General features: G+C 43.7%; 1 protein-coding gene across 3 annotated transcripts in view; it reads right to left on the bottom strand.

Moving 5' to 3' along the window:
* The window catches only part of ELMO1 (engulfment and cell motility 1), a 522,106-nt gene that overhangs the window by 425,878 nt on the left and 82,185 nt on the right, over positions 1-14,043 (bottom strand). For all 3 annotated transcript variants that reach the window (XM_029924925.1, XM_029924946.1, XM_029924936.1), the window contains exon 2: positions 5,218-5,365. In XM_029924925.1, the coding sequence (XP_029780785.1) occupies positions 5,218-5,295 (78 nt within the window). In that variant the 5' untranslated portion in view covers positions 5,296-5,365. The remainder of the gene's footprint in view (positions 1-5,217; positions 5,366-14,043) is intronic.

The following is a 14,043-nucleotide window of genomic DNA, read 5'->3' as shown; positions in this document are numbered from 1 at the left end:
GAGAAGAAAAGAGCAACTGAAGAGAACCCCTGGGGCAAAGCCCCAAGTAAGGGGAAAGGATGGGTTAGGACAAAGGGGCAGCTAAAGAGTGGGGGCGGGGGTTTGGGACAGACTGAATGCTCTGGGACAGGGGCAGGACCAGCCCTTCCCTCCTCTGCTGGCAGTGGGGGTGGTGGGACTGGAAGAGGGTGGCAGGAGACAAGGGCATTACGGGATCCTGGAGGCATGCAAACATAAGCAGAGGGCCTGTAAGGCGCACCCAGGAGTGGTGGCTTTCTGACCTCAGTGCTCGCCTTGGAAAGGAAGGAATGTGGGGGCAGGGCAGACAGGAGAAACCCAAGGCCTGAGGAACATGTGCAGGAACAGAACAGCAGCTGCCCAGAATGCTGGTGGATGGCCAAGAAACAGAAGAAAATATCATGGAGGAGTGCTAGGGAGCCAGTGAATATTCCACAGCACAAACTGGCTGCATGTCCAGTTAGCATTCTCCTTTATTACTAGGTGATGCCTCCCATTTACCCTTTGGTTGTCTCTCGTTCCTAAACATTAAAAACAAAAAGATTAGGCAGGGGGTGCCTAGGTGGTTCAGGCGGTTAAGTGTCCGACTTGGGCTCAGGTCACGACCTCATGGTTTGTGAGTTTGAGCCCACATCTGGCTCTCTACTGTCAGCGTGGAGCCTGCTTGGGATCCTCTGTATCCCTCTCTCTGCACCTCCCCCCAAAATAAACATTAAAAAATTGTTTTAATAAAAATAAAAACATTAGGCAGAGAAACAAGGAGAAAGCCAGAGAACCGTTCTTGAAGAAGGGCAGGTAAAAAGGAAAATCAGTGCATCTCATTTTCTAATCTAATGAGAACTTGCTTAAACTAGCAGCACCAAGGGCTGCCTTTATGGAGTAATTACTCTGAGCCAGGCGATGTCCTACATTCTTTTTCACACATTTTCTTTAATCTTCACAACAATCATGAAAGTGCAAAATTACTATGTCAGCTTTACAAAATGAAGATACTGAAGCTCAAAGATATCCTCTCACAAATATGGGGCTCCAGGGCCCCCATCCAGGTTTCAATGTCCTGGAGATGGTACTGCATTGCTTAGGCCACACTAACTCTTGTCAGGGTGCTGAAGGTTCTATACCCTTGATTGAAAAATAAGCTGTTCAGAAAATAGTAAGTTAGCCAGGACAGGGGGTGGGAGCCTTTTAGGCTCCGTGTGGCCAAAGAAGCACCCACCGATGGCCTCAAGTGGCTCCTGAGGGTGAAAGTCAGCAACAGACCATAAAGGCCAAAGCAGTAGTGGCCAATGAGATAGTTTACAACTCCTCTGACAGCTTCCTGTGGTGCAGCAAACTCCTCTTGTAAATAGCCCGTAGGGGCTATTCCCACTGAGTAGACGTGCAAAATTGTCTCTTTGCAATTTAGAGAGAAGACAAATCAGTCGACTTGTGCAGACATCCCCCTGAACCCAATGGGCATCACTAGAGCAAAGCTGAGCAGAAATGAGCTCCTTTTCCCAGTTATCCATTAATTAAATAACCATTGGTTAAGGACACACTGTTTTCCAGGCACTAGAGAAACTGGTCTCAAAGATGAAGCGATTTACAGGCTCATGACGGTTTCTCATGAGCCGCTGGATCAGAAGGTGTGGGAGCCCCTGCATCAGACTCCCGTAGTGCTCCTCACAGCGCAGAGGAAGGGCCCCACCTCTGGCCGACAGAATCAAAATCTCTGCAGCTGGTCTGGAATGTGCATTTTTCACAAGCTCCCTGGGTGATCCTTGGGTACCTTCAAGGTTGAGTCAGACCACAGGTTCAAGTTGACAGACAGTGACAACACAATGGGATAAGTGGAAGGATACTCAAGGGTTTAGAAGAACACGGCACAGCAAAGCCAAACCCAACTTCTGGAAATAATCTTTTAGTGAAATAGTAGCCACCCAGGGTAAAAAGGAGCAAAGAGCTTTCTGAACCAAGGTATAACATGCCATAGGAGAGAGGCAGGTTATACGCCCTCACTGAACAAGGTAAAAGATCAGGAAAAAAATCAAGTACCAATCTTTGCTCAAGTCTCGCTGCATGTGCAAATACATTTCCAATTCTTGTGCCAACTTCTGGCTCAATCAAGAAACAACCTCTGACGTGAGCAGTGCCCTGAGTCTCTCACTCCAACTTCAGCAGCTGTAGGGCAATAAGGGGTTAGGTTTCTAATCCTTTGTGTGCAATACCATGAGGCCCATGATTTAGCCAACCTGTTTAAAAGTTTGGTCTTCAGAGTAAGGGAGACCTTTCAGAGTAAGGGAGACCTGAGTTTGTGTCCTGGGCTCACGGACGGGCAAATCACTTAACTTCTGTGAACCTCATATCTGCATTTGTAAAACCGGAATCATCACCAAGAATGAGACAAGGACACATCAGGTGCCTCCTGATACAAGGCCCCAGAAAGGACACAACATCATCTCTCTGGCATTTCACCTGGTAATGCAAAATCTGGGAAGAAAGCATCAGAGAGACCAAACTGAAGAATATTCCACAAAGCTGTCCTGTACTCTACAAAACTGTCAAAATCACAAAAGATGAAGACAAAACATTCCAGGTCAATGGAGACCACAGGGACGGGATCATAAATGTAATACATGAACCGGGAGAGATATTGGACTGTGGGAAAAACATGTATAAGGGACCTTATTGGGACATGATGAATCTTGAATGTGGACTATGGACTTTGGATTAGATGACAGTTTGGACTGCTGTTCAATTTCCTGGCTTTTATAAAGAGACTATGGTCATGTAAGAGAATGATTTTGTTCCTACACTCAGTGTTTGGAAGTAAAGGGGGATGATGCCTCTAAATCACTCTCAAATGGTTCAGAACAGAGCTATATATTACAAAGAGAAAATGGAGAAAACAGTAAAGCATATGAAGCAAAATGTTAATACTTAAAGAAGCTGGATAAAAGGTAGACAGAAGTTCTTTGTACTATTCTTGCCATTTTTCTGTTTAAAAACTGTATTGAAATAAAGTTACTGCTCAAAACTTTCAACCTATGAAATACCAAGGAAAGACTGAGGAACCGTCAAAGGCTGGAGAAGACTGAGGAACCATGACGACTATATTACAATGTGGTTGGCATTCCTGGATTAGATCCTGGAACAGAAAAAGGACATTCGTGGAAAAACTGCTGACATCCAAATAGAGGTTGTAGTTTAGTTACCAGTAATATGCCGTTGCTAATGTCTTAATTTTGGGAAATGTACCAGTTACAGTAAGATGTTAGCAGTAGGGAAAACTGAGTGAAGGGGGTATGTAAACTCTCAATATAACCTTCATGATTTTTCTGTAAATCTAAAATTGTTCCAAAATAAAAAGATAATTAAAAGAATAAGTATTAAGAGACACACACAGCAAAGGCCATCCCCAAAGGCAAGAACAGGATGCTGACTCCAAAAACCCCTAAGAATATGTATCAGGAGCTACTGTCTGACGGCAGGGGCTCCCAGACAACCGGGGCGAGGGCAGAACTGAACGAAAATAATTTACAAAACCACTGACTTAGAATTTCTTGAGAAAGAAGCCCCAAGAACATTCAAATAAGTGCCCCAGACTTGGGGTACCAGGGATCTAGCTCGGTACTTCTCAAACTCAACTATACACAGGAGTCCCCTGGGGAACTAGCTAAAATGCAGATTCTGGGTTGGGAGGTCTGGGGTAGGGCCTGGGAGTTTGCATTTCCAGTGAGCGCCCAGGGGAAGCCCAAGCAACCATCCGCAGCCACACATACAGAGAAGGCAAAGCAACCAGACAGAAGGGGCCTGCCTGGGTCATGTCCCTGGAGCATCATGCCAGCCCAGAACCGCCATGTGGACTTAAGAGGTCAATTCCCCTTTGAAGCCGTTGGCTCCCTTGGCTGGTAGCAAACCGCGTCCTGAGTGTATTTAGTCTGCACCAGGTAGTCCCAAGCATATTTTAAAAATTCAACTCATATCCTCTCTCGAACAGCACATGAAAAAGGACAAACATCTGCCACCTGACACAAATGTATATAAAACTAGCAGATGGGCTTCTCTACCTACATGGGTTGCTTCTAGAGCCTCATAAAAACTACCTCATAGAACAGTTAAAATGACAATGATGAGCTGGACTGATGACACCTTTCTTGACAACAATCCTAAAGTTTTATCCTTTCTCACATTCACACTCAAGCTCAACTAAATCTGATTTGACCTTTATACTTTATTTTAACAAATAAAATATTTTATTGGTTTTATATTCTTGGGGATCCACACAATGCCATACAACTCTTACAGTATTCTTCAACCAGATAATAAAACACGACCAGGGGAAAAATGTATATAGACCATAACCATAGAACAGTATTGAGAACATAAATAAAAAGTGGAGTTTCCATGGTAGCCTAATTGGAAAATGCTAAAAGCCATCTAGAATTCTATATTATTTGCTTTATGAAACCCCAAGTGTACATATCTCAATCCTTTTTTTCCCTCAAATTATTTGCTCTAGCTGGCATAAGTAGCTGAGATAACCTGTAATCAAATCAAATCAAATCAAAACTACACCATAAGACTGTTGAGATCCAAGTGAAAGGAGGCCCTTCAAGGTAAGGTCACATAAAAATATTCTGGATATTATTTTTCATTCATTAAATATGTATTGAGTATTTACTACATGCCAGAGAATACACTAGACACAGTGCATTTTACGCTAATAATAAAATTACAATTAGCTGGGAGGCAAGCCCGAGCCCCTCCATCCTAATTTCATGATTAAGCTGCTACTATAATGTACTTGTTGGCTGCTTCTGCAAAAATCAAAGGGAGAGGATCAAAAAATTAAGTGTTGCGTTGCCTAGGATAAAGCAGTCTGCACACACTCATGAGCGCCTGCCAGGCAGGGCCGGGCCGGCCTCCACTGTGCCAAACGCCCGGAGCCCAGGCCACTGGGCCCTCCCGCCTCTCACCCAGCTTCAGACACAAACCCTGTATTGACACAATCCAAAGAGATGGTGAACGAGCATAAAAACCCCATCCATCATCACTGTATGTGGTACAGAAAGCAAACTACACTGCAACTATTATTGCACATATTTTTCAACACAGCCAGAGAGCGAAAGAGGGACAAAAGAGCTATCTAAAGTCTGTGAAAATTCCAAGACAGTAAGGACTGAAACGAACCCCCAGACTGCTGCCACCAGGACTGACCTGATCGATTTCCATGAGCTTGGGGTAGGCGCCCGGCCATTCTATGGCCACCTTGACGATGTCCGCGGGGGGCGGCATGGTAATCCCAGGGAGTCCAAAGCTTGTAGAACTGGGATCCTACAGTGCAGACCGCCGCACGTGTCTACACCTAATGAGGAATCACAAAAAGAAAGAAAAGTTGCTCATTGCCGATGCAGGGCAAATTCTGCTTCATCACTTCCTGTTTTCACTGGTGGTTTAGGTATGAAAACGGCTCTGGGTGTACAACACACAGGGCACCAACTGCACCACCGGCCGCTCCTGAGGAGAGAAGACAGATGAGGGGAAGGTGCCAACGCCCTAGAGTCAAAGCGGCTAGGGGATGTGGTCCCCGTGAGGGACACTTTGTCCCTTACCACGGGGGTCCGCTCCCAGTGGTGCCAGGGTCTGAATGAGCAGGGCTCACTCTGTCCAGAAATGCATGTAAACTTCTCGCGCTCAACAGTCTCCGGAAGAACAGATTGCCCAGGAAGTCATGGTCAGGAAGCAGCATTTCTTTAAAGTGTTTTCTGTGTGTCACAAATAGAGCTCTGCACTATAGCAACCAGGATATCATGAGGAAGGAGAAATGCCCTGAGGTTCACACACATGCATACACACACTCCCTCCCCAAGGCCAGTTCACACACTGCTCCGTCAGGAGGGAAGAAAATTGACTGATGTGCACAGTGCGGCATTCAGAACGGACCTTGAATTCTCACTGGAATGAATAGTGTTGTTTTCACAAAGGAAGGAAGATTATCCTCTGCCGTCTCTCCCAGATTAGCCTGTTTCTTTAGGAAGACTTTTTAACTTAATATTTTTGAACAGATCAGACATTCAGGTGATTCAAAACTTAAATGTGTGCCGTGAGTGTGTGTGTATTGTGTGTGTGTGTGTGTGTGTGTGTGTGTGTGTATGAAAATACAGTGGAAAATCTCTGTCCTCTTAAAGGTGCACATCCACCCGGACCAATAACCTACAACAGGGACTTGTTAAATAATTATGGAGTCTCATATATGCAAACACAAGTAGCAAATCTGTACTAGGGTACTTCTCTTCATAGTATCTATGCTCCGTCATTCACCTGACAATTCTACGGGCAACGTGTTATGTTTGTACCACATCACCTCAATTCAGGATCCCAACCAATTACATACCCTAGAATAAGAATTAAGAAAACAGGTTCTAATTTGAAAACAGACTGTTGTAAATAACAGGTGACACTATTCAAAACAAAGAACACCCAATCCTGAGGGTCAAGAGAACAGATAATGAAAATTAAAATGCATTTTGAGCAACCTCCTCCTTACCACTATACAAAATAAGCTAGAATTACACTAAAAGAGGCCATCTAACCACCCAGGAATCAAAAGCCAAGGGTGCTTTTCTTCCCCTTTCACTGGTATCTATTTCTCAAAGACTGCTGAGACAAAACCTGTTGGACAGGTGAGAATTCAATGCTGTGGCTCTCCCTGGGTCTCCATGGAGAATAGGATAGCAGCAGTGTACAAAGGAGTCATTGAGAGAGCCAAAAGGCTATGCAGAATCCCCTGGGAATTCACTTGACAAGTGTGATTAGACTCCATCAGTGTTGCCCACACTAACAGTGCAGAGGGGCTCCCGTGGGGTAGAGTCAGGTGGACAGTTTCAGAATGAATAATCCAGTCCACATCATTATCCTCAGAGGTCCACATTTTATCCTCCTGAATTTATATTTCTGTGAGAGAACAGTTAATTTTATCTTATCAGAGCCACCAGCAGTAAAGTGGAGTCTAATGTTGTCACAGTGGCCCAGTAAATATAAGGTTCATAAATTCCGGTAAACAGCCTAATATAATCATTCTTATGCAAACTAAAATTTAAGACCCACTAAAAGGACGGCTGTGCAGCTGGCTAGACACTCCAGCCATACTGCCTTGTAAGGTAACTCTCAAATCCCTGGGGGCAACCAGGAAATGGGTGGAGAATCCTGCAATGTCCCTGCTTGCCTGGTGCTTGATTTACTCGATTCCATTTTTAATATAAAAATTCTACAACCTTAATATGCATGTCAAATGGCTTTCCTTATAGTTGAGTGAATTTAATGAGACAGAGGAGTTAGCTCCTTTTTATTTGGGAGTCAGTTACTAAAGTCCCCATGTCAGTTACATGTGACTCCATAACCCTTGTGCAAGTTGCAGTTTTCTTTATCATTCTGCTGAAGGTCTCCTTAGCTTTAGGTCACGTTTCCAAGACAGCAGAGAAAGACCGCTCTTGATTCCCATCTAGAAATCTGTCTCTACACATTGGTCTATGTCCAAAGTTCTGTGTATCTCTGTGTTTGAAGCTCATCTCACTGTAGTCTCTTAAAGATCTGTTACATCACCACGTGTTTTTCGAGTCAGCTTGATTAGATCTGTGGAAGCATAAAGTTTCCAAATACCTGATCTTTTTTTTTTTTTTCCTGAATTTCCAAATAGTTTTAGCATTTGGTCCCTGCAATGGCTTTAAACCCTTTTATCCTATTTCTAGTCTTTCTGTTACACCAGCAAATCCTATTAAGAGAGGGGGAAAATCAAGGCTATGTGGACATTCCTGTAGGAGCTGTGTAATGGAAAAACTAACACACTTGCCCTGGTGAACTGTGTGCCCCCACAACTGCACTGAAAGAGGCTGACAGATGGACCAGCAGAAGCCAAAAGGCAGATCAATGGGAAAGAAACACCAAACAGCTGGATAAATGATTTGCTTCAATTCCTTTGTCTGTTCCTTCCTCCCCAGGAAAGTTGTCCTCCGCCCCACTGGCCATCATTATCTAGCGGTGACAAATACTAGGTTTATACTGATTATGGGAACAGTTGAGAGGGAGCGCCGTCCAATATTTTAAATGCTGTGTGCTCCCTTGCAGAAAAAGAAATAGACAACCTTTCCCCTTAGCATTCAGGTTAGATAAAGAGGGAAAAGACCTAAGGACACCTGAGTGTCTCAGTCAGTTAAGCATCCGACTCCTGATTTTGGCTCAGGTCATGATTTTGGTTCCAGGGATCCAGCACCACATCAGGCTCTGTGAGAGAAAGAAACAGAGAATCCCAAGCAGGCTCTGTGCTATCAGCATAGATTCTTGGGATTCTTGAGATTCTCTGTCTCCCTCTCTCTCGGTTCCTCTCCTGCTCTCACACACGCGGGTGCACATACACACTCTCTACTTCACACTCTCAAGATAAACAAACATTAAAAAAAAAGAGGGGGGGTGCCTATGTGGCTCAGTTGGTTAAATATCCAATTCTTGATTTCAGCCTAGGTCATGATCTCATGGTTCAAAACCCACATCAGACAATGCACTGACATTTCAGAGCCTGCCTGGGATTGCCTCTCTCGCTGCCCCTCCTCACCTCTCAAAATAAATATACTTAAAAAAAAAGATTAATAAGAGAGAGAGAGAAAGGACCTCTGAAAGTGGCACCCCTCTGGAAGTAATCTTTCATTCACTTTCTTCATCTGGAGAGAAAGGGATAAAAACCTTTCCTCAGCTCTCTTAGGTTCAGTGGCTGGGAAGTGCAAATTAAATTAACAAAAGCAAGAGTAACAGAAGGGAACAAATGAGTTTATTCACACAATGTACATACATGCAGGAGAACTCAGTGATAAGTAACTCAGAGAGGTGGTTAGAGCTTGGAGCTTACATACCATCTTACACAGGGTGATGAAGTGTGGACAAGAGGTTAGACAAAGGCAAAGGGGCTTGGGCTCCTGAGGGATATAAGGAGCGGAAGGGCGACTTGGAAATGTATGGTTAAAAACCAAGTTGTTAAGTAAGTTTCTTATTCAGTCTCATATCCTTTCAGATGGTTAAGAGCTGGGTCTGGAGTAGTTCTCTTCCAGGTTTGGGAGAGGAAGACACCGTTACAAATAGAAATTTCCTTTATAGATACTAATTTCCTTTACAAAAGAAGAATTACGCCCTGCTTTTAAGTAGAAAAGAGAATGGCAGAGAGTTCCTCCTATGCTGCTGCCTTAATTGATTTCAGCTCAAAACAATCCTTACTGCAAAGTGGCATCTTCTGATCTCCTTCAGTTACTCAGACCTTCCTGAGCCCTCTACTTTATGCCATCTTGCCCGGTGCACTGCCTCAGGAGGGCCTACTTCTCCTCTTCTTTGTACAACATCCTTCTTATTCCAAATAGAATGATACATCCCAACACCCTTACCATCTAGGCCCAAGAATACAGTAGGGGACAGGTGCCGGCCACGTCACCTTACCCAGGATGCAATGATCATCCAGGCTTGCTGAACTCTGTCTTTGCTTCCCTTCTCAAATATGTATTAGAGAGACGTTCCTCTCTCCAGCCACACAGATGAGCGCTGACTGCCAGGGAGACCACGAGAGCAGGGATTCTCCCCTGCACTGGAGGGTCTGGATAAATCGCTACATGGTGGGAGTGCCATTTCAGAGTCTCCTACTCTATCAGGGAATTCATGTCCATTCTGACAACAGCAGAGGCCAAGGCGGAAGTTTTGTGGCTTCAGGAAAGGGGGAAGACTGTGCAAGCGTTCAGAAGAAAGTGAGGAGGAGAGAGAACTGAATCAAATACAGGAGCCTACTATTCCATTTTATGTAGATGCTCCCGACAAAAGCCTCATAAGGTCATCTTAGTAATAACTCAGTCCATTTACTTGCCAGGTGGCAAAACATGCTATTAGCTACCCGTTTACAATATGTCGCAAACTTGCAGAGAAAAGTCTGCTCTCACAGCATCTGGGAATGTCATCATGGAGGTTAGGGGACAGCTGGTAGAAAGAAGCAGGGGCAGGAGCTGAGAGCAGGCACTGGACTGGAAGCCTGAAGCACACACTTGTTCTCTTACTCTTCACCCTCCCCCCTAGAGATAGTTGGCACTCCTTGCAGGAAACAAATAAAGATACTAAACCTTACTGAGTTTGAATACCTTCCCTGCAGTATTTACATATTCCCAAGGTGACGGAGGCCCCTCGAACATGACTGTGAACTACTGTGTTCCCTGAAAACTCATATGAATAAGTCCTAACCTCCAGTACCAAGACCATGACTGTATTTGGAGACAGGGCCTTTAAAGAGGTAATTAGGTTATAATGAGGTCATTAGAATGGGCCCTAATCCTACCTGACTCGTGTCCTGATCAGGAGAGGAAATCTGGATGCAGACAGGTGTAAAGGGACAACCATTTGAGGACACAGTAAACACATGGCCATCTACAGCCAAGGAGAGAGCCTTCGGGAGCCAAGCTGCCCATACCTTGATCTCAGATTTCCAGTCTGACAACTAGGAGACAATACGTGTCGGTTGTTTAAACCATCCAGGCTGCAGTGGTCTGTTATGACAGCCCTAGAAAACTAATGTAACACTGAAGACAGAAAGCATAAAGAAGAGGCTGATGATTTGACACAAAGATGCTTTTAAAATCTTCGCCATTCCCAAAAGCACCATAAAAATTTAAAAACAAATAATAAACAATCCAGAAAATATTTGCAACAGCTGTGACCTAATGTGGTATAAATATCCTTAATAATGACTCTTATAAATGTATTGCTTTTTAATTTACGAAGTAATCCAAACTAGAGGAAGTGTATCATCTATAAATACCCAAAAGCATTTTGGGTATTTAACAGCAATAAGAGAAATGCAAATTAAAGTAGCAAAACATACCTTCTTTGTCTATCATACTGGTAAGAAATAAATGTTTACTGATTGATGAGAATGTGGGCAAAATAACACTCTCATACACTGACACAATCAAGAAAAAAAGCAAAAGTCCTTTAGAAATAAATAAAGTTAATTTATTTTTAATCTATAAATTGCAGAGTAATAAATTTGGCCATGAGAAGGTCTGCTCTGGTGAAACCACTAAAGCAGAGTTCCTTATCCACAGCATTATTGACGTTCTAGTTCTTTGAACTCTCCTAAAATTCTTTCTAGATATATGAACCCATAATTCTTTGTTACAATAAGTGAGTTTGAGTTTCCATCACTTGTAATTGAAAAACTCCTAACTAATACATCAACCCAACCATATCTGTCTACTGCCCTCAGTTATAAGCTTGCCAGGCCCTCGAGAGACAACTGCCCTCAAAACACTGAAGTTACACAATCTGATCTTGGAGCTGAATGGGAATGATACTTTATTCCCCAGTCCTAGAACTCAGATATCTGCCATGTCCACATTTCTGATGGAGCCCTCGGTGCCTAGAAGCTACGTTTCCTCTCCTGGACTGCTACCAGGAGTCATGCAGACATTTCAGGAATTAGCCTTAGCCTGGCATTTCCCACACAACACTGCTTCCTTCAGATATTAAGAAATGTAACGTGAAAGGAAGGAAGGAAGGAAGGAAGGAAGGAAGGAAGGAAGGAAGGAAGGAAGGAAGGAAGGAAGAAAAAGAAAGAAAGAAAGAAAGAAAGAAGGAAAGAAAGAAAGAAAGAAAGAAAGGAAGGAAGGAAGGAAGGAAGGAAGGAAGGAAGGAAGGAAGGAAAGAAGGAAGGAAGGAAGGCAGAAAGAAAGAAAGAAAGAAAGAAAGAAAGAAAGAAAGAAAGAAAGAAAGAAAGAAAGAAAAAGAACGAACGCAGGAAAGAAAGAAATGGAAAATTTAAATCTCTTGTAAAACATTGAATGAAATAACAGCAATTATGGAACCAACTAGTTCATATTTTTCATAACAACCTTATGAAATAGGTACCAATACTAAACCATTTTACAGACTAGGAAAAACTAAGATGCACAGACATTGAGTAACTTGCTCAAGGTCTCATATCCAAATATGGAGCCCAGCCAAAACTCAATCCACATCTGTCTAATTCTACAGTCAATGATTTTTAATAACTATAACACATTTTTTAAAAGATTCATTTACTACAGGACTTCTTGGGCCTTTAATGTAATATATATGTACTGGGAAATTCTGTATGCAATATATACTATTTCCCAAATACATCTTTCTAGAATTTTTTTTTCATGGAGCATCTTGTTTCACATGGAACACAGTTTGGGAAACAATGCTTTGAGACCACTTACCTCCTCACTTCTCAAGAAAAAAAAGAAGTGCTGAATAGTCTTGGCCCGAAATACAGTGGAAAGTGGCAGAGAAAACTCTTTCCTTTAGTCCCATATTGGATTATCATCACCTGCGTCTATGGGATTATCTCCAGGAAAGCAGCCCAATTCTTTTGAGTAACTCTTTCCAATTCACAGAGAACAGTAAAAATTAAATTAACTGCAGCTTTCTACTGTGCAAACTAGCAGAAGATAAACAGCAAAAGAAAGAGAATATTTGGATTTGTGAGACCTTGAATCTCAAGCTTTAAAACTCTGGCTGGTGATTCGTGACCTAGAGCACATCAACTTCCCACAGGCTGGATCCCCCCGCCCGCCTCTGAGTACCAGGAGCACACCCTTCCCACCAACGCATCCCTGCGCCCCACCCACAAGCACACACAAGCAAGGGCCTTCTAAGTCTTGGCAAATAGGTTTTTCTTTAAGATCATCAACACTCCTTTTGCAGTGGCTGTGCGTAGTACTGTCTAAAGAAGACGAGCCCCAGACTGGCCAGGTGAAGGTTACTCTCGAGGTGTCCTATGGTCTACCGAGTGGAGAGGAAAAGCACCAAGACAAATATTGGCTCTCCTTCCTCATCAAACTGCTGGCCATTTCCTGGGCATGGGAAACCCTCTTGCCTCCTGCCTTTGTTCGTAATGTTCCCTCTCCCTGGAATGTCTTTCCCTTCCACCCCTGGGTTGGCTTCAAAAATTCTAGACTTCAAAGCCAGTCTCATGTGCCAGCTCCTCTGAGAGATTTCCGTGACCCCACAGCCTCCCAAGCTAAGAAGCAATGGCCCTGATGGTCTCCTCGAGAGTGTTTACAAAGCTCCTACAAGAACACCTTTCCATATCTTACGCTATTAGTTTATGAGTTCCCTAAGGGTAGAGATCATCTATCTTACCCATCTCTGTCCAGTCTGGACCAGAGGGCATGGCACACAGCAGCTCAATAAATACTTTTCAGACAAGTGAATGAAGAAAACGAATGAATCACTCTTTCCTTAAAAGCGAATCCAGAGATTAAAAAAAAAATGTGCAGGATTACTCAAACCAATGAATGATGCATGTTTAAAATCCAGAATTCCTTCCTCAGAAAACCTTCAGGTACTTCTTCAAGCAGCTACTCATGTGTCCCATTGGACAGAAATAGAAATAGAGGTACTCAGAGGCGAGAGCAGGGCCCACTCCAGATGTGTTTTCCTCCCAGAGAAATTCTGTCAAAGACAAGACGAGACATGAGCTGAGCTGCTGGTGCTTTCCCTTCACTAGGTGCTCTCTCTCCCACTTTGGGAAGCAGCATCAACTGGAAAGTTCATTATTTTACAAACCAAGGCACACACTTCCTCCTTTATTCTGGCTTTTAGATATTTGCTTTTCAAATTCCTTTTCAGCTGTTGTCACGCCAGTGACTGCTCCCATCCTGTCCACCCACCCTCCCCCACGGCCCCCACCCCCAGCTCCCCTGCTCCCAGCAGGCCAGCCTTGTCACTCATGATGTGTGCCCACATTCCCCGGTGGAGGAGGCAGCGCTCAGGCCCAGTTCTCTATCTCACAACCCAGACTCGAGGCCACAGGAAATGCTGGAGTGTTTCCACCATCCTGTGAGCCAAACACTCAAAGTTTCCAAACCTGCTGATCAAAAAACAATATGCGAAACTTCTTTCTCCCTCCCTCCCTCCCTCCTTCTCTCTCCCTCTCTCTCTCTCTCTCTCTCTCTCTCTCTCTCTCTCTCTCTCTCTCTCTCTCTCTCTCTCTCTCTC

This window comes from Suricata suricatta, chromosome 2 (genome assembly GCF_006229205.1).
Source record: "Suricata suricatta isolate VVHF042 chromosome 2, meerkat_22Aug2017_6uvM2_HiC, whole genome shotgun sequence".
Lineage (NCBI taxonomy): Eukaryota > Metazoa > Chordata > Mammalia > Carnivora > Herpestidae > Suricata > Suricata suricatta.
This window is presented reverse-complemented; position numbering and strand designations above follow the sequence as displayed.